Genomic DNA, 19,228 nt, shown 5'->3' with positions numbered 1-19,228 from the left:
CAGGGTGCCTGGTCACCCTTCTCTGCTCCCCTGGGGCCTGCAGGGGAGGGCAAAATTAGCCACAGGTCCTAGAAGAGCCCTATGTCCTTTGGGGCCTAAGAACAGCCACAGGGCTGTTGGTGGCCCCCACTCCTCCTGGCTCTTTGCTGGACCCTCCTGGTGGAGCCTGTTTGGGTAACTGTTTCTTTGAGTTGTAGCTTGGGGACAAGCTAAAGGACCTGACGGACCAACTCTTGTCCCCTTGGGAAGGTAGGCTGCCCTGATGTGAAAGCCAGGTCCAGGAGCGCTGTCCGCACTGAAGGCTCCACTCTGGGGGCTCAGTGTTGGCTCTAAGGGGCCCCTGTGTGAACTCCGTTCCCACATGGACAGAGTAGCAGAGCCCCGGGGGACGAAGGCAGAGCCACCCGGATAAACTCGCTCTAATAGTAGAGGCCCTGCAGGTGACGGCTGCCCCCTGACTGGGCTTTCCCCGCAGGAGCACCCACCGGCCCCCCCTACGATGATCCCCTCGGCCAGCAGCGCCCCTCCGGGAGAGGCCCTCTTCCCCGCCTTGGCCCCCCAGGACTTCTGGAGGCCCCCAGCCACCGGCTACTCAGGGTCCGTGACCCAGCACATCAGCCACCGGGCCAACAATTTCAAACGACACCCCAAGAGGAGGAAATGCATCCGGCCCTCACCGCCCCCACCCCCCAACACCCCCTGCCCAATCGAGCTGGTGGACTTCGGGGACCTGCACCCCCAGAGGTCCTTCCGGGAGCTGCTGTTCAACGGCTCCGTTCTCTTCGGCATTGAGTTCAGCTACGCCATGGAGACGGCGTATGTGACCCCTGTGTTGCTGCAGATGGGCCTGCCCGACCAGCTCTACAGCCTCGTGTGGTTCATCAGCCCCATCCTCGGTGAGTCCTGCGCAGACCACCGGCCTCCGAAGCCTCCCTAGAAGCTTCCAGAAACCTCACACAAGAGAGGAGCCAAAGTTGAGCCCACCCAGTTGTGTGGGGCTCTAGGTAAAGAATCCGCCTCCCAATGCAGGAGACACAGGTTCCATCCCCGGGTCGGGAAGACCCCCTGGAGAAGGGAATCACAACCCACTCCAGTATTCTTGCCTGGAGAATCCCATGGACAGAGGAGCCTGGCAGGCTACAGTCCATAGGATCGCAGAGTCAGACACAACTGAGCAACTGAGCATGCACGCACACTAGAAAACCCAGGTATGGCTGGTCAGACCCCATCTTTCAAGCAATTTTATTTGAATCAGATAGAGGACGTGGTACCACGTAGACTCCAGGCTGTCACTGGAGGACCCAAGCAATACAGTGGGGGGCGGTTTGGGTCTAGGAGACCCTGCACTTCCTTGGATTCCCAAGGAGGTCACGGCAACTCCATGCCTCATGGGGGCTTGAGTAGAAAATTTAAGGAGAAGCTTAGTGATTCCAAGAGTCTGTTTATCTTTCGTTTTCTAGCTTAGGGTTTTGTTGCTGGCTCGGAGTTTTATCATCTGATTCTTTAGAAGCCTTGGAGATGGGTGAATGCAAGTGTTTCAGGACTCTGAGGAGGCTGTGTCCGAGTCGGTCCCCACATGTGGTGGGGACCCCAGCGTTGACCTCTGACCTTCTCTGTTTCAGGATTCCTACTGCAGCCTCTGTTGGGTGCTTGGAGTGACCGATGTACCTCAAGGTTTGGAAGGAGACGCCCCTTCATTCTTGTCCTGGCTATAGGTCTGTTGTTTTGGCATCGAAATAAAATGGAAAAAAGAAATAATTTTTTTAAAAAAAGGCCCCAACTGCTTTCTCTTGGGATAATCTAAAAGAGTATTGACCAAAACCAGTAATCCAGCTCACGTCACTGGTGTGGGAGCCGGGAGCACCCTGTAACCTGGCCCTGGTTAACTGTGGAAGTCTCTCTGAACATGTTTCTAAAACAAGTTAATAGAGGAGTTCCCTGGTGGCTAGTGGTTAGGGTTCCAGGCTTTCACCGCTGTGGCCGGGGTTCAATCCCTGAGCAGGGAACTGGGACCCCAAAAGCCACGCAACTCAGAAAAAAAAAAAAGAGTTAATAAGGTCTTCTCTTATCATTCCCGCTATGCTTGATGGAATAAAAGCCCTGATCTAAGTGCTCTGAGGTTTGATTAAGAAGGAATTCTTGGGGCCCTCAAGATTCTAGCCTTAAGTGGTGGCTGCCGGGGCTGGCAGGTCTGCGTTCCCAGGTGACTCTGTTCTCCATCCCCAGGGGCGCTTCTGGGCCTCTCGCTGCTGCTCAATGGCAGGGACATTGGGACGGCGCTGGCCGACACGGCCAGTGACCATAAGTGGGGCATCCTTCTCACCGTGTGCGGCGTGGTGCTGATGGACTTCAGCGCGGACTCGGCCGACAACCCCAGCCACGCGTACATGATGGACGTGTGCAGCCCAGCCGACCAGGACCGGGGCCTGAACATCCATGCCCTCCTGGCAGGTAAGCCCTTGAGCAGGGAAGTGGTTGAAAGTGCATCTCTCAAACCATAGGTGTCAATGATATACACATCAGACGTTAAATATTTTATCTCTATTTCATTGTATAGTTGATTTACAATGTCGTGTTATTTCAGGTGCGCAGCAAAGTGACTCAGTTATATATACTATATAGATATATAAAATATACACTCTTTTGCACATTCTTCTCCCTTATAGGTTATTACGATATGAGTACAGTTCCCTGTGCGATACAGTGGGTCCTTATCGTTATCTGTTTTATATATAGGAGTGTGTATATGTTAATCCCAAATGCTAATCTATCCCTCCCCCGTCTCCTTCCCGCTTAGGTAGCCATACATTTGTTTTCTATGTCTGTAGGTCTGTTTCTGTTGTGTAAATAAGTTCATTTGTTATCATTTTTTTTAGACTCCACATATAAGTGAAATCACATGATATTTGTTTTTCTCTTAGGATGGTCATCTCCAGGTCCATTCATGTTGCTGTGCATGGCCTTATTTCATTATTTTTAATGGACGATATTGTTGATATATATGCATATCAGTGTGTGTGTAGCTATGCATGAATATGTGTGTATATAGCTGTGTGTAGATATTATTATATAGTGTTCGTTCTTGTTGTTCGTGTAGTTACATCCTACAAAAGTGCCATAAGTCCTGAATTAGCCAACCCCAAATCCCCATGGAGACATACAGGGTTAGTTTCCTGCAAACCTCCAATCACGTCATTTTGGTCAATGGATCAATATATAACCTTGTTTTATGTGTTTCTGTCTAAAGACACCTTATTTTGTATATATCACTGATGCGTTAACCTTGAACTCACATCCCTGGTCAGGGAACTAAGATCCTGCAAGCCTTGTGGCACAGCCAAAAAAATAAAATAGTGATGGAAAAGATTTCTAAAAATCAAGGGCAAGTTGTTACATGTGGGGAGCCTATATAGACTGGGTGGTCCAGCACTCCCACTGAGCTCTGGGAGCTGAAATCCTGAATCAGGTTTGTGTTTTTCCTCCTGTTCATGGTGGGACTTTGGGTCACTGCTTGACCTCTCCAAGCCTCAGTTGCTTTTTCTAGAAAATGCAGTTGTTTATCACTCTCTCTTTACCCTACTGTATGCATGTGGGCCCAGGGAGCTTCTGCATGGATCCAGGCAGGTAGGGTTTGGAAGGTCAGAAGAAGGAATTCATTTTTTACCTTACATACATACATACATATGTGTGTGTGTGTGTGTGTGTGTGTGTGTGTGTATAAACCTTTTTACCCCAACTTATGATGGCTTGACTTACAATTTTTTGCCCTTGACAAAAGCGTTTAGATTTTGCTCTCTTCCCAGGCTACTGATAAGCAGTCCAGCCTTCTCTCATGGGGCTTCCCAGGTGGCGCTAGTGGTAAAGAATCCGCCTGCTAATGCAGGAGACATAAGAGGTGGAGGTTCGATCCCTAGGTCGGGAAGATGCCCTGGAGGAGGGCATGGCAACCCACTCCAGTATTCTTGCCTGGAGAATCTCCATGGACAGAGGAGCCTGGCAGGCTATAGTCTATGGGGTCACAAAGAGTCGGACACAACTGAAGCAACTTAGCATGCGCACACGCCTCTCTCATGATGCTGGGCAGTGGCAGCCACTACTAACGGTCGACATCCCTACACTTACAACTGATCCGTTTTTCACTTTCAGGACAGTCTTCAATCAGTTATATGAGATAGTCAGCACTTTATTATAAAATAAGCTTTGTGTTAGATGCCCAACTGCAGGTTAATGGAAATAATCTGAGCATGTTTAAAGCGGGTGTGGCTAAGCGATGGTATCTAGTAGGTTCAATGTATTCAATGCATTTTTTTCTCCTTTTTTAAAAACCTTAAGTATAGTTGATTTACAATGTTGTGTTACTTTCAGATGTACAACAAACAGACTCAGATACATACATATGGGCTTCCCAGGTGGCTCAGCAGTAAAGAACCCCCTGCCAAGCAGAAGACTTGGGTTTGATCCCTGGGTCAGGAAGATCCCCTGGAGAAAGGAATGGCAACTCACTCCCATATTCATTCCTGGAGAATTCCAGGGAAATGGACAGGGGAGCCTGGCAGGCAACTGTCCGCAGAGCTGCAAAAGAGACAGATGCGACTTAGTGACTATAGGAGTATAGTTCCCTGCGCTGTACAGTAGATCCTTGCTGGCTATCTGTTTGATATATATGAGTATGTATTAAGTGCATTTTTTTCAGCCCATGATATTTTCAACCTATGATGAACTTATCAGGATTTAATCCTGTTGTAAGCACAGGAAGATCTCTACATGTCAGATTTTTTTTCTTTCCTTTTTAAAAATTATGTTAGAATACAAGTAACATTTTAAGCATGTAGTTCTGTGATACTCTCACACTGTTGGGTCATCATCACCACCGTCCGTCCCCATAACGTTCTCGTCTTGTAAAACAAACTCAGGACCATTAAGTAACAATACTCCAATCTCCCCTCTCCCCAACCCCTGGCAACCACCATTCTACTTTCTCTCTCTATGAATTTGACTACTTGAAGTAACTCTTGTGAGCGGAATCAAATTTGTCACGGTGATGGTCTTATTTCACGGAGTGTAACGTCCTTGAGGTTCACCCATGTTGTGGCGTATGTTAGAATTCTCTACTTCTTCAGACTGAACAGCGTGTCACTGCATTCATAGACCACACTTTGCTCACCCATTCATCCTTTGATGGACTCTTTGGTTACTTCCATAACTTAGCTGTTGTGAATAATGCTGCTATGAATATGAATGTATAAATATCTCTCCAAGATCCTGCTTTCAGTTCTTTTGGGGCTTAGACACAGAGATGGAATTGCTGGGTCAGACAATAATTCTATGTTTAATTTTTTGAGGGATTTCATACTATTTTCCACAAGAGCTGCACCATTTTACGTCTCCACCAACACTGCACAGGGGTTCTAATTTCTCCACTTTTTGCCAACTTATTGATTTCTGGGTTTTAAAAAGTTGTTTTAATAGTGGCCATCCTGATGGATGTGAAGTAATATCTCATTGTTGCTCTGAGTTGCATTTCCCTAATAATCAGTCATATTGAGCATCTTTTCATGTGCTTATTGGCCATTCACAGATCATATCTATGAATGTCTTTCAAGTCCTTTGCCCACTGTTTGAACAGGGCTGTTTGTTTCTTTGCTGTTGATGTGTGGTTCCTTAGCTGTGCAAGCGTCACTTTTTTTAAAAAATTCAGTTCAGTTCAGTCGCTCAGTCGTGTCCAACTCTTTGCGACCCCATGAACTGCAGCACGCCATGCCTCCCTGTCCATCACCATCTCCCGGAGTTCACTCAAACTCATGTCCATCGAGTCGGTGATGCCATCCAGCCATCTCATCCTCGGTTGTCCCCTTCTCCTCCTGCCCCCAATCCCTCCCAGCATCAGAGGCTTTTCCAATGAGTCACCTCTTCGCATGAGGTGGCCAAAGTACTGGAGTTTCAGCTTCAGCTTCATTCCTTACAAAGAACACCCAGGACCGATCTCCTTTAGAATGGACTAGTTGGATCTCCTTGCAGTCCAAGGGACTCTCAAGAGTCTTCTCCAACACCACAGTTCAAAAGCATCAATTCTTTGGTGCTCAGCTTTCTTCACAGCCCAACTCTCACATCCATACATGACCACTGGAAAAACCATAGCCTTGACTAGACGGACCTTTGTTGGCAAAGTAATGTCTCTGCTTTTGAATGTGCTATCTAGGTTGGTCATAACTTTCCTTCCAAGAAGTAAGCGTCTTTTAATTTCATGGCTGCAGTCACCATCTGCAGTGATTTTGGAGCCCAAAAAAATAAAGTCTGATACTGTTTCCACTGTTTCCCCGTCTATTTCCCATGAAATGGTGGGACCAGATGCCATGATCTTAATTTTCTGAATGTTGAGTTTTAAGCCAACTTTTTCACTCTCCACTTTCACTTTCATCAAGAGGCTTTTTAGTTCCTCTTCACTTTCTGCCATAAGGGTGGTGTCATCTGCATATCTGAGGTTATTGATATTTCTCATCAAGAGGCTTTTTAGTTCCTCTTCACTTTCTGCCATAAGGGTGGTGTCATCTGCATATCTGAGGTTATTGATATTTCTCCCAGCAAACTGACCATATTAAGGGTCACAAATCTGTAGCTATGTCTTCAGAAGGGGTGGGAGGAAGCTAGTTAGGACCATAAATGTGGGAAGTTAAGAATAATAAAGGGGGAATGAAATTGGGTCATTTGTAGAGAGGTGGATAAACCTGTCAGTTCAGTTGCTCAGGATTTTTGCGACCCCATAGGCTGCAGCATGCCAGGCTTCCCTGTCCATCACCAACTCCCAGAGCTTGTTCAAACTCATGTCTGAGATTCTGTCTAGAAGGCCGACCCCTGATATGGCTGGGTCTCCCCACTCAGAGGGTAGCCCAAGACACATGATGGTCAGGTGCAGCCTCCTGTGCATCACCAGGAGTAAACCAGTAGCCTGGTCAAAATACAGCTGCACTCAAAGTCAAAGGGCACAACTTTGGAAACCCAGAGGTGGGCTGGAGCAAACAGCACTTTCTGAAGGTGAGAATATTCATTGCTGCTGGCTGGGGGCAATGTGACTTCAACCACATTTTTGTGTTGTGTTGCGTGAAACATTGACCATTTGCCAGGTCCCCAAGGCCGTGGAATAGGTGAGGGAGATCAGAGGAAAGGACTAGATCCCTGCAGCCTTGCTGTTCCCCAAAGGCTCCAGGACCTGGAGAGCTGGCCACCAGGGAGACCCATTAGGGGTGACTGTTAATGGTGGGCATGCCTGAGGATGATGTCATCAGATAAGCAAGACCAGGGTGGCCCCTGGATTCCCGTGTGCACACATGCCATGGTCTGTGCTGGGACCAGGTCTCCAAGTTTACATGGTCCTGGAGCTGGGGGAGGAGTGGGACCCCAGGGGGAGAGGTGACCCGGAGTCGACACTCACTTCTGGTCTTCCTAAAACTCTGTGTGCAGAGGGGAACAGAACGAGGGCAAGTGGTCCTCATGCCTCAGCAGGCGACCTTTGAGCGCAGGCAACCAGGACCGCCCCCCAGCCATTTTCTTCTTCTTTTCTTTGGGATGTAGATGGGACAGATAATCCATCCAGGTCCTTGGAGTGGATTTTTCAAGTCGAGTAAGGGAGGGAGCATCTTTTTGGGGGCTTTCTTCCCTAACCCATGAGGAAACTTGACCGCTGCTTTTCTCCCCAGGTCTCGGAGGAGGGTTTGGATACGTGGTCGGGGGGATCCACTGGGATAAAACCAGCTTCGGGAGAGCCCTGGGCGGGCAGCTGCGGGTCATCTACATCTTCACAGCTGTCATCCTGAGCATCACCACCGTCCTGACGCTGGTCAGCATCCCCGAGAGACCCCTGCGGCCCCCAGGCGAGAAGAAGCCAGCCGTGAAGAGCCCTAGCCTCCCGCTGCCCCCGTCCCCGCCTGCCCTGTGCGAGCAGGGTGCAGGCCGGACGGCCCCCTGTCCACCCCCAGCCCCCGGCCTTCATGCCAGCTTCTCCAGCCCCATCTCCCCGCTCAGCCCCCTCACGCCCAAGTACGGCAGCTTCATCAGCAGAGACAGCTCCCTGACGGGCATCAACGAGTTTGCCTCGTCCTTTGCCACGTCCAACATCGACAGTGTCCTCATCGACTGCTTCACAGGGGGCCATGACAGCTACCTGGCCATCCCTGGCAGCCTCCCGAGGCAGGCCATCAGCGTCAGCTTCCCCCGGGCCCCCGACAGCTTCTACCGCCAGGACCGCGTCCTTGGGGACCGGCGGGATGTCACCCTGGCTGCCGGCCCCGACGGGGATGTGCTGAGGGTGGGCTCCCTGGACACCTCCAAGCCACGGTCGGCCGGGATCCTGAAGAGACCCCAGACCTTGGCCATCCCGGATGCGGCCGGAGGAAGCGGCCCCGACACCAGCCGGAGAAGGAACGTGACCTTCAGTCAACAGGTAAAAGCAAACGTCGGGGCTGGGGCGTGGTGGGGGGAGGAGCCAGGGGTCAGAGGGCGCCATGCACATGGTCCCCCCTCTTCAGTTAGATAGATGACATGATAGGAAATTTGCGGCCCATCGGGTGAACCAGTCAGGAAAGACTTGGGTCTAATGGATGAGGCTCAAGGACACGCCCAGCCCCAATAGCCTCATGCTCTTCATCCAGTCGGTGTGGGGATTCTGGGGCCCGTGTGAGCCCAGGCACACTCAGGGTCTCTGCAGCACTCTAAGAAACTGGCCACAGCAAAGGGGCGGCTCTTTCGAACACGCTTATGTTTGCCCAGAGGTGGTTCTGTGAGTTCAGCGTCATATGTGCTGCCGTCATTTCTAGTCTTTTCCCCACCACATCCAGCCCACTTCGGCCAGTGCACCCGTGGCAATGTGCCCAGGCTTCCTGAAGGACAGAAACAAAAGGTCAACCCTGTGGCTGTTTCTGGGGCCTCCCCGGGTGGGCAACCTTAACCGGCCAGCCGGGAGGCTGTCAATACTCTGGATCCCAAAGGGTGCCAGAATGTCCTGGAAAAGCAGAGAACCTTCTGGAAGGCTGTCTGTGTTGTATGAGGGATTTGGGTGCAAGGCCACCAGCCAATATGTGGGATTTTAGCCATTTTCAGAGTCCATGATCTTGAAGAGGATCACAGCCTTGCCACAGCTAAGGGGCTTCTGTAACTCAATGAAGCTATGAGTCATACCATGCAGGGCCACCCAAGACAGATGGGTTACAGTGAAGAGTTCTGACAAAATGTGGTCCAGTGGAGGAAGGAATGACAAACCACTCCAATATTCTTACCGTGAGAACCCCATGAGCTGTATGAACACACAAAAAGATGCAACACGGGAAAATGAGCCCCCAAGATGGGAAGGTGCCCAGTATGATACTGGGGAAGAACAGAGGGCAGTCATGAATAGCTCCAGAAAGAATGAAGCGACTAGGCCAAAGAGGAAAGGACACTCAGTTGTGGATGTGTCTGGTTGTGAAAGTAAAGTCTGATGCTGTAAAGAATAGTACATTAAAGAGAGTTATTCTTAGGACCTCCCTGGTGGTCCAGTGGTTAAGACTTCACCTTTCAATGCAGGGGTTGTGGGTTTGAATCCCTGATGTGTAAGCTAGGATCCCACATGCCTTGGGGCCAAAAACCAAAAATTAAAACAGAAGCAATCTTGTAACAAATTCAATCAAGACTTTAAAAGAAAGAGTTATTCTCTCCTTTTAAAGTAGACGTGAGGGCCCCGTGGCCCCCTTGCCCTCAGGGAACCCAGGGGATGGAGTTTCCTGAGCAGAAATTAACCTGCACAAGCCCCCAGGAGGGCAGTTCTGAAGCAAGTGACCTGGACATGCCCCTTGAACACAATTGACTGTGTGACCTGAAGTGCCAGCCTCATCTCCGTCAGGCATGCCCCCGACCCTGTGCCTAAGAAGACACCCGATCTTGTAGGAGGCCCACCAGAGATGTTGGGAGATAGCCTCTCATGTTGGTTTTGCTGTTAAATTCCGAAGTTCAACGCATCTCCTTTGCATGACTGAGAGTCAGTCCTAGGGTCTTCTTTTATTGTATCTTAAACTTAATGCCATTCCACCTCAAGGAAGCACTCTGCACAGGTGGATGCCCGTCCTGCTGACAAGTGTCTAGGCCCTGGTGGGCGGTGTCCGCCAGCTCCGATCCAGAAAGGGTTTGAAGCACTGAAAGTCACTGGAAGAAAGCCGTCATTGGCAGAGGAAAGCGATTTCTCTGTGCTCAGGTCAAGGGCCTGTCATGCTCACTCTTGATGACCGTAGAGCAGTTCTCAGGCCTTTTGTCAGTACTGGGCCATTCTATCCTGTCACCCCAAACCCCACCTGGCTTCTGGATACAGTTCTTAAGTTCTAGTGGAAAGTCTCTTTTTCGTCCTTTTAAAACGTTCCATTTTCAAATTGGTTCTGGCAGGAAAGTAAAAATCATGAGCTTAGTGTGAGCACATCTGGGCTCAGTGGGGATGGGGTGTCAGGTGAAGTCTTGCTCCAGCAGTTATGGGTGACAAGCTCTGCTGGCGTGGTGGCTGCCCTCAGAACTGGCATTGTGGGCCGTTTCCTTCCTTTCCATTCTTCCACCTGGAGCATCCAGGTGCCCCCCCCGCCCCACCTCCCAGCACAAGCTCCTGCATGGACCCACAGTAAGGTACTTTCCCTTCGCTCGAGATGTGTACCTCCCAAAGCCAACAGCTCACCTGGCTGGTGTCTGCACCTCCAGCCCCAGGGGGGCCTTGTCCTTCCAGGAAGAGGCTGCAAGTGGAGCCAAGAGTGTATTTGTCCCTTTAGCGTTGCCCTGAACCCACTCGTCCCTGTTTCAATGCTGGTGACGTGGGGCTGTCTGGGTACCCAGCTCCCTGCCTGGGCTCCCTGGGCTCCCCGAAGCCCCCATGTAGGCAGGCATCCACCCGTCATGTTGAAGTCAATCTTTTACATCCTCTCTTCTGGAAAAGTCGGGACTTCATAATGTCTGAATTTGAGCCAATTCGTATTTCTTTTCTTTCAAATGTATTTCACATTGGGCAAGCTTACCCTCTGTGGCCGAAAGGCAGGCACAGCGAAGGGAGATTTTATGCTCAGCTGCCCCCGTCTCTGAAGAGACTAATATTATATGTCTCTTAAAATGTCATAAAGTCATATGATATAAGGTCATTTCTCTCATTCGGACCGCGGGCCTCAGCAGGGTGGCTGGCAAACAGTAGGATGGTGTTTGGTGCCCGGTTCACACTGTCCAGGAAGACAAACTCTCACAGCCTCTGGGTCTGTGTTCCTAATTCACTTTCTCACTGAAGCAAAAGGTGGTGCTAGTGATAAAGAACCTGCCCACCAATGCAGGAAATGTAAGGGACGCGGGTTCGAGCCCTGGGTTGGGAAGATCCCCTGGAGGAGGGCATGGCAATCCACTCTAGTATTCTTGCTTGGAGAATCCCACAGATAGAGGAGCCTGGCAGGCTACAATCCATAGCGTCACAAGGAGTTGGACATGACTGAAGTGACTTAACACACACGCATGGAGCTCCAATACTTTGGCCACCTGATGCGAAGAGCTGACACATTAGAAAAGACTCTCATGCTGGGAAAGACTGAGGGCAGGAGGAGAAGGAGTCAAGAGAGGATGAGATGGTTGGATGGCATCACCGACTCAACGGATATGAGTTTAAGCAAGCTCTGGGAGATGGTGAAGGACAGGGAAGCCTGGCGAGCTACTGTCTGGGGGTCACAAAGAGTCGGACATGACTGAGCGACTTAACGTGCACACATGGGGTGGCTGGGGTGTAGTGCTCTGATGAGGGATTTGGGGGGCTTCTCTTACAGGTGGCAAATATTTTACTGAATGGTGTGAAATACGAGAGTGAGCTGACGGGCTCCAGCGAGCCGTCGGGGCAGCCGCTGTCCATGAGGCATCTCTGCTTCACCATCTGCAACATGCCCAGGGCGCTGCGCCACCTCTGTGTCAACCACTTCCTGGGTGAGCTCGTGGAAAAGCTTCCTGCCTGTCGTGCCCCTCTTGGGTGGCCCTGCAGTGGGGCACAGGCCCTGACCCAGGGCTAGGAATGCCCAGAGGCCTCTCCAACCCACTGGGCTTCCCCAGACACCACCAAGGGCAGGATGAGGTAGGGATGGAGCAAGGAGGAGCCTGCTCCAGGCATTCCCAGATTAACCAGGTCCTCTGGGTCTCCACCAAGCCCAGATCCTCAGGACCGAAAGCTCCTCAGGCAACTCACAGTTAAGTGGACTATCACTTTCCCACTGGAGGAATTTGTGTCTTAAGCCAGTCTGGACCCCTGACTCTTAGAGCCGAAATGTAGACACACCCACACACACGTTTGGGGCTGGTCTCAAGCTCACAGGCTCAGCTTTCAGATGAATACCAAGAAGCCCCAGCTAGCATGCCATTCCCTCCAGGGTCTCTTCACTGTTGGGCTGGTGACCCTCTGATCTTAACCTAAGCTCTCAAACAATTGTGGGATGTAAAGCAGAATGACTTTCTAGAAGGCAGTTTGGCAACAGACAAGAATCTTCAAAAATGCCCATAGCCTTTATCCCAGGGATCCTATTTGGTATTCGTTGCAAGGATGTAGTCAGCGGTTTGATCATGAATCAAACCTGTATGAGGTATTGATCACAGCATGATTTATAACAGCCAAAGACCAAGATGGGAAAAAGGGTAAACACCTAGCAGTGGGGAAAGGGGTAAGTATATTAGGGTGAATCCACATTGTGAAATATTGTGCTGCCATTAAGGTGGGGCTCTTTAAAAGTATTTAATGGCATAGGACACGTGCATGATAATTATTGGGGTTCCAAAGGCCCAGTAAACGCCGCCTCCTTCCCCTATGAGAAAAGAATGGACGTGGAAACCAGAGGAAGCACCCCTATGGTTTTCTCTGTAACAGAGCAAATTAGGTTTCCATCAACACTTGCCTTCCTAAGGTACTTCTCCCAGGTAAGCAGGCGACCCTCTGCCCCGCCTGTGACTGGAGCCCTGCTGGCATTTTCTTTCTTCCCAGCAGAGGAGCAAGTGGAAAACCAGAGAAGGTGGGGGTTAACTTTCCTCCTGGCGATAGGATTCAGAAAAAGAACAGAATGCAAAACCTTCTCGCGACAGGGCATGTGTTATAAGGATATATATTTACTTTAAAAAAGACAAGTAGGGGAACTTTCCTGGGCTGTCCAGTGGTTAAAACTCCATGTTCCCAATGTAGGGGGCCTCGGTTCAAACCCTGGTCAAGGAACTAACTAAATAATTAATTTTTAAAATAGGAAGGGTAGGAAACCTACAGAATTTTAACAGAGGTAAAGGTGTCTCTGGGTGATAAAGGTGATTTCTTCATATTTTTTAAAAATATTTTTTATATTTATTTTTACAAAATTAAAAATTTTTTATTAAAATATTTTAAATAATTTTGAATGTTTATTTGCTTCTTTGATTGCACAGGACCTTTACTTGTGGCACACAGGATCTTTTTTAGCTGTGTGGCATGTGGGACCTAGTTCCCTGACCAGGGATGGAACCCGGGCCCCCTGCATTGGGAGCTCAGAGTCTTAGCCACTGGACCACCAGGGAGGTCCCTCCCTCTTTAAGCTTTGAATCAACAAAACGCACGTGCTGCACTGATGGTGGGTTGGAACCACCTGCTGGGGGGTGGGGGCACTGAGCCAGCGCCTGCCCCGCGGCCACCACCTGTGTCCCCCCAGGCTGGCTCTCCTTCGAGGGGATGCTGCTCTTCTACACGGACTTCATGGGCGAAGTGGTGTTTCAGGGGGACCCCAGGGCCCCGCACACATCAGAAGCGTATCAGAAGTACAACAGCGGCGTCACCGTGGGCTGCTGGGGGATGTGCATATATGCCTTCAGTGCCGCCCTCTACTCAGGTACCCATGGGGCAGGGGTGGGGGTCGGGGGCTGGAGTGGGGAGGCCGGGAGGGGTGGGGGCAGGCTTGGCTGGGGAGGTGTTAGGGGCAGGTTGTGGGGGCAGGCTCATGGGGGAAGCAGGCTCGGCTGGGTGTTAGGGGCAGACTGGGGGGGCAGGCTCAGCTTGGGGGGCAGGCTGGGGGTGTTGTGGGCAGGCTCGGCAGGTGGGGCAGGCTGGGGGTGTTGGGGGCAGGCTAGGCGGGCAGGCTTGGCAGGTGGGGCAGGCTGGGGGATGTTGAGGGTAGGCTGGGGGGCAGGCTCAGCTGGGGGTGCAGGCTGGGGGGTGTTGGGGGCAGGTTAGGGGGGCAGGCTCGGCAGTAGGGGCAGGCTGGGAGATGTGGGGGGCAGGCTGGGGGGGCAGGCTCGGCGGGGGTGGTGGCCTTCCAGGAGGGTGGTGAGAGGACAGGCAGTGAAGGAAGCTTGTGTCTTCACAGCTGGAGGCACAGCAGCCCAGTTTGGGGGCCGTCAGCACTGTCTTTTTCTCCATTTTCAGTGGCCCATCATGGGGGTCGGTCGGGGTCAGGGCCATGTGGGGAGGGTGTGTGTCCAGACCTGAGGGGGCACCTGGCCAGAGCGTTCAGGCCCGTAGGCAAGAGCCAAGTGGGGGCTCAGGGAGAAACCATGAGGTCACCTCAGGTGGGTGTGCCATCCGCCAGCCGCCCCCCCCAAGTCTTTGCCACGTCAGTTCATGTGGTGGCTGGTCCAGAGGGGATAGATGTGCAGGGGAGATCAGAGAGGCAGGTGGAGTGACATGGAGGTGGGCGGTGGGGACAGGGAGTCCACGATGACCCTGAGGTTTGACCCTGGGTGACCCACGGCCCTAGGATGCTGTGCTGGATTCCTGAGGGTGCTAGGGCCATCCCAGTGGGAGCATGGCAGGGCAGTTTGAGGGGGGTGCAGCCCCCAAACTTCATCTCAGGGGTTCACCCACATTTTCAGCCAAAGGCCAGAGAATCCAGCCTTTCGGCTTTTCAGGCTCCGTTGGGGCCCCTTGGGGCCGAGGTGGATGAGGTGTGATGACCACGTGGGGCTAAATTCTAGCTAAACTTCTCTGATGTTCACAGGGATTTACATTTTGTATAATTTTTACATGTCACAAATTATTCATCTTCTTCGGGTTTGTTTTAAACATTTGAAGATATAAAAACCATCTTTAGCTCCGGGCGGTACAGAAATAGGCTGCAGGCCTGACCCCACCTGAGAACTGTAAATCATGGGCCCTGTTAACGAGTTCCAGCCCCACCATTGGGACCGTGACCTTTTGTGGGGGTCGAGAGACCATATTAAGAAAGAATTTCTTGGCTCTCAATGGCAGATCCTGGGGGCTTGGGTGTTTGGTGGCACCTGGACGTGGGGAAGTCCACCCACCTAGGGCATTGCAAGGGGTGTCCTCTGGAGTCTCAGCTCCCAGGCCTCTCAGGGTCCCTCAGGGCTGGCCCACTGGGGTGGGGCTGTCAGGGTCCTCACATTAGGAACGAGGCAGAAGCAGTAGGATTTGTGCAGGAATTCAGGGCTCAGCTCTAAATCCTGAACTCTGGAGCCTCTGGCCTTTCTACCCAAAGACCCCTTCACCTGCTGCAGCACCTGGGGGCCTGGCCTGGGCCGGTGTGAACGGGGCTACCCCGGGTCCTGCCACCCATCTGGACACCCCATCAGTGGTCCCTGAGCTCCCCAGGTCCCTGAGTGGGTCTCCTGGTAGAGGGTGAGCTGCCTGCCAGCCTGGGGATGGCCGGGGTTCAAGAGGGGTGGTGCTCACCTGCCAGCCTGGGGGTGCCTGGGGCCCCGGGTGGGTTGTGCTCACCTTTCTCTCCCCTGACAGCTGTCCTGGAGAAGCTGGAGGAGCACCTCAGTGTCCGGACGCTGTATTTTATCGCGTACCTGGCCTTCGGCCTGGGGACTGGGCTTGCCACACTCTCCAGGAACCTCTACGTGGTTCTGTCTCTCTGTGTCACCTACGGGGTCTTGTTTTCCACTCTGTGCACCCTGCCCTACTCGCTGCTGTGCGATTACTACCAGAGCAAGCAGGTGAGTGCCCTGGCTTTCCTGGCTTCCGGCCCCGGGTCCAAGTGATTCTCCACCTGAGCAGGGTCCCGGACTTCCTGCATGGAAAGGGGAAGATTATCAGGATGCATCAGCAGAGCATAAACCCCAGAGGGAAGCTGCCCACTTAGGGACTCAGGAGGTGGCGAGGGCAAGGAGAGGCCCACCCCCTGGGGGTCCCCTCTGCCAAGCTTCAGGGTCACCTGGGAGCACCTGGCCTTGGGCACCAAACCCTTTGTGAACGAGGTCAATAATATGTGAACACAGTTTTTTTAAAAGAATGAGAATCGAGGCCAAAAAGTCCACACTGAGCGAGTCAGGAACTTAAAGAGGATAAGTGACAGGACCAAGCCATGCCCTGGTGGTGTCAGAGGCAAAAGGAAAAACCAGGAAAAAGATCCCATCTTTATGTAAAAGTTGATATTTTGTTCAGGGTGGATTTTCCTTTACCAGCTTTAGTGAGGAAGAATTCAGCACAAAACCACACCATTCACCCATTTCCAGTGTACGATTTAGTGGTTTTCAGCATACTCATGCCATCAATTCTAGAACATTTTTGTCACACACACCCTGCCCTTCCCTGATAGCTCAGTTGGTAAAGAATCCGCCAGGAATGCAGGAGACCCTGGCTCTCCTGGGTTGGGAAGATCTGCTGGAGAAGGGATAGGCTACCCACTCCAGGATTCTTGGGCTTCTCTTGTGGCTCAGCTGGTAAAGAAGCTGCCTGCAATGCAGGAGACCTGGGTTCAGTCCCTGGGTTGGGAAGATCCCCTGGAGAAGGGAACCCACTCCAGTATTCTGGCCTAAAGAATATAGTCCATGGAGTCACAAAGAGTCAGATATGACTGAGTGACTTTCACTTTCTTTCACCCCCATCCCCCTACCCCCACCCCTGGCCAAAAGAAGCCCCCAAGTATCACCCCTCCAGGCCTCCCCTCCCCCAGCCCCCTATAGTCACTGATCTGCTGTCTCTGGGGATTGGCCTGTTCTGGACATGTCACGTCCATGGAATCACACGACATGTGGCCCAGCCTCGTGGTTTTGAGGTTCATCCATGCTGTGCAGAGTGAGTCCCTGCCTCATTCCTTCTTGTGATCAAGCAGTGTTCCCATCAGAGGTCTTTGGCTGTGACTTTGAGATTTTAAGACTCTCTACTGAAGACCACTGTGATACCGGCCATTCCTGCAGCCCCTCAACCCTGGACCTCATCACCTCGCCCAGGCCTGGGCCCAAGGGCTGGCTCTCCCCCAGGGTGGCACAGGGACCTTGGCCTGGGAGCCATGCTCGTGGCCTGAGTGTCGCTGTCCTGCTTGTCAGCTCCCCAGAACCCCTTCACCAGACACACGGTTCTTGGTGGGGAGAGGCCCTGCCCCATGGGAGGGGATGTGGGGCCTCGGGCCACTTTTGATGGATCAGGGTGGAGCTGGCTGGACCCCATGGGCCAAGATGATGTCCCCAGTACACACACGATGCCAATTCACAGACCCCCTTGCTGGGCTGTGGGGACAGAGCCTTGGGTGGGACTGGGAGGGGTAGGCAGCATCCCAGAGGTGACTACATCTGGTCATGGGACCAGGCCAGGCTGGCCCCCGGGTGGCACCCAGCAATGGTCTGCGTGATGCGGGTGGCCCAAGCTGGGGGTAGGGTCACTCCTGCCACCACTCAGTGGCTCTGCTCAGAGTCCCTGTGTCCTCCATCCCCCATTGTGGTGCTGGGTGGGGCCGCAGGGAGCCTGAAGTCCAAGGTGGAGGCCACGGGCCAGAGGAGCAGGCGCTGTAGACCCTGAGGGGGACTCTGAGTGTGCCAGGCATTGTAGCAACAAGGGTTCAGAAAAGGGATGAGCTACAGTGGAGGGAGCGTGGCCTGGCCGGCCTTGAAGGGAGAGAGACAAGGAGGAGCCTGTGTCCCCAGCTGTACCTGCTGGTCATGGATTCCTCTTCTTGTCATCTCTGTTCACAAATATTATTAGTCTTGGCCAGACTCCCTGCGCACCAGGGGCCTGGAAATAGGAAGCTGTCGGGCATGGGGTGCCAGGTCTCGGTCCTCAGGGAGCCTGGTCTGGCTGACATGCGTCTTTGGTCAGTTCGCAGGGTCCAGCGCAGACGGCACCCGGCGGGGAATGGGCGTCGACATCTCCCTGCTGAGCTGCCAGTACTTCCTGGCCCAGATCCTGGTGTCCCTGGTGCTGGGTCCCCTGACCTCGGCCGTGGGCAGCGCCAACGGGGTGATGTACTTCTCCAGCCTCGTGTCCTTCCTCGGCTGCCTGTACTCCTCGCTGTTTGTCGTCTATGAAATCCCTCCCGGTGATGCCACCACCACCGAGGAGCACCGGCCCCTCCTGCTAAACGTCTGAGCTTGTGCCCCGGTCTGGAGCAGGCAGGCTGCGGAAACCCAAGAGGCCCTGGTGGACGGAGGCGGGACAGGTCTCCTGTCGGGATGTAAATATGTGATAAGACAATAAATGGCCACAGCAGAGCCTATGGTTTCTAGTGTGGCTCTTCTGAGGGGCAATAGGCCACCTGGGCACTGGCCCACTTGTCATAGGGACTGTAAGAGTCATTTATGTATACACGTATAACCAGAGGCAACCCTGAACCTCCCTCTCACTCCTACCCCCTGCCCCAGAGACACTGGGGCAACATCTGGAGATATTTTGGGTTGTCACAGTGTGGGTGGATGCTGATGCCCTGGAATGCTAGAAATACCCTAAGGTGCACAGGACAACTGCCCAGAATAAAAAAGGATCTGGCCCCAAGTGTCTACAGGGTGGGGTGGAGAGAGCCTTGCCTAACTGTACATTGCTTCCCAGAACAGAATTAGAGTACAGGATGCTTTGGGGTCAGACGACCTCATACCTATTCATTCTCTAACTTATTCATTCATCCATCCATCCGCTTATACTTCCATCCACCTACTCATCCATCCATCTATCCATCATCCATCCATTCATTCATCCATCCATCCACTCATCCATCTATCTATCCATCATCCATCCATCCATTCATCCACCCATCCATCCACTTATCCATCCATCCATTTACTCATCTATCCATCCATCCATCCATCCATCCACACATGCACCCTACAGATAGCCACTGAGTGTCCTGGGAGTGGGCAGTGGTAGGTCCTGGAGGTCTGCTGTGAGGTCTCTGCTGTCGTGGAGCTGATGTGAGGAGGAAAAACAGATAATACCCTGTCTAGGCCTGAGGATGACACTAAGTGCTGGGAGAACATGAGCAGAGTCGGGAGCGAGCTATGCTGGAGAGGATGGGGTTGGTGTATTCGA

The 19,228-nt window shown here is 52.3% G+C and overlaps 1 protein-coding gene across 4 annotated transcripts; it reads left to right on the top strand.

Moving 5' to 3' along the window:
• The first annotated feature begins 499 nt into the window (after positions 1-499).
• On the top strand, positions 500-18,295 carry SLC45A1 (solute carrier family 45 member 1). 4 transcript variants are annotated; one of them, XM_068986384.1, is made up of 8 exons: positions 500-896; positions 1,623-1,715; positions 2,227-2,451; positions 7,695-8,437; positions 11,802-11,955; positions 13,686-13,862; positions 15,722-15,927; positions 18,026-18,295. In XM_068986384.1, exons 1-8 carry the CDS (start codon positions 500-502, stop codon positions 18,293-18,295), a joined length of 2,265 nt encoding a protein of 754 aa, XP_068842485.1. The 4 variants fall into 4 exon arrangements, with proteins under 4 accessions (XP_068842485.1, XP_068842484.1, XP_068842488.1 ...); XM_068986383.1 differs by having other exon boundaries at positions 11,802-11,985; XM_068986387.1 differs by lacking the exon at positions 1,623-1,715.
• The last annotated feature ends 933 nt before the right edge of the window (positions 18,296-19,228 follow it).

Source organism: Capricornis sumatraensis, chromosome 14 (genome assembly GCF_032405125.1).
Source record: "Capricornis sumatraensis isolate serow.1 chromosome 14, serow.2, whole genome shotgun sequence".
In the NCBI taxonomy this organism is placed as follows: Eukaryota; Metazoa; Chordata; class Mammalia; order Artiodactyla; family Bovidae; genus Capricornis; species Capricornis sumatraensis.
This window is presented reverse-complemented; position numbering and strand designations above follow the sequence as displayed.

What these genes read in the sequence shown, in the direction of transcription:
- SLC45A1 (XM_068986383.1), top strand. Translation starts at nt 500, where the DNA reads ATGATCCCCTCGGCCAGCAGCGCCCCTCCGGGAGAGGCCCTCTTCCCC. An exon ending in GTTCATCAGCCCCATCCTCG is followed by an intron (nt 897 to 1,622) that starts GTGAGTCCTGCG and finishes TCTCTGTTTCAG; the next exon opens with GATTCCTACTGCAGCCTCTG. An exon ending in ATTACTACCAGAGCAAGCAG is followed by an intron (nt 15,928 to 18,025) that starts GTGAGTGCCCTG and finishes GTCTTTGGTCAG; the next exon opens with TTCGCAGGGTCCAGCGCAGA.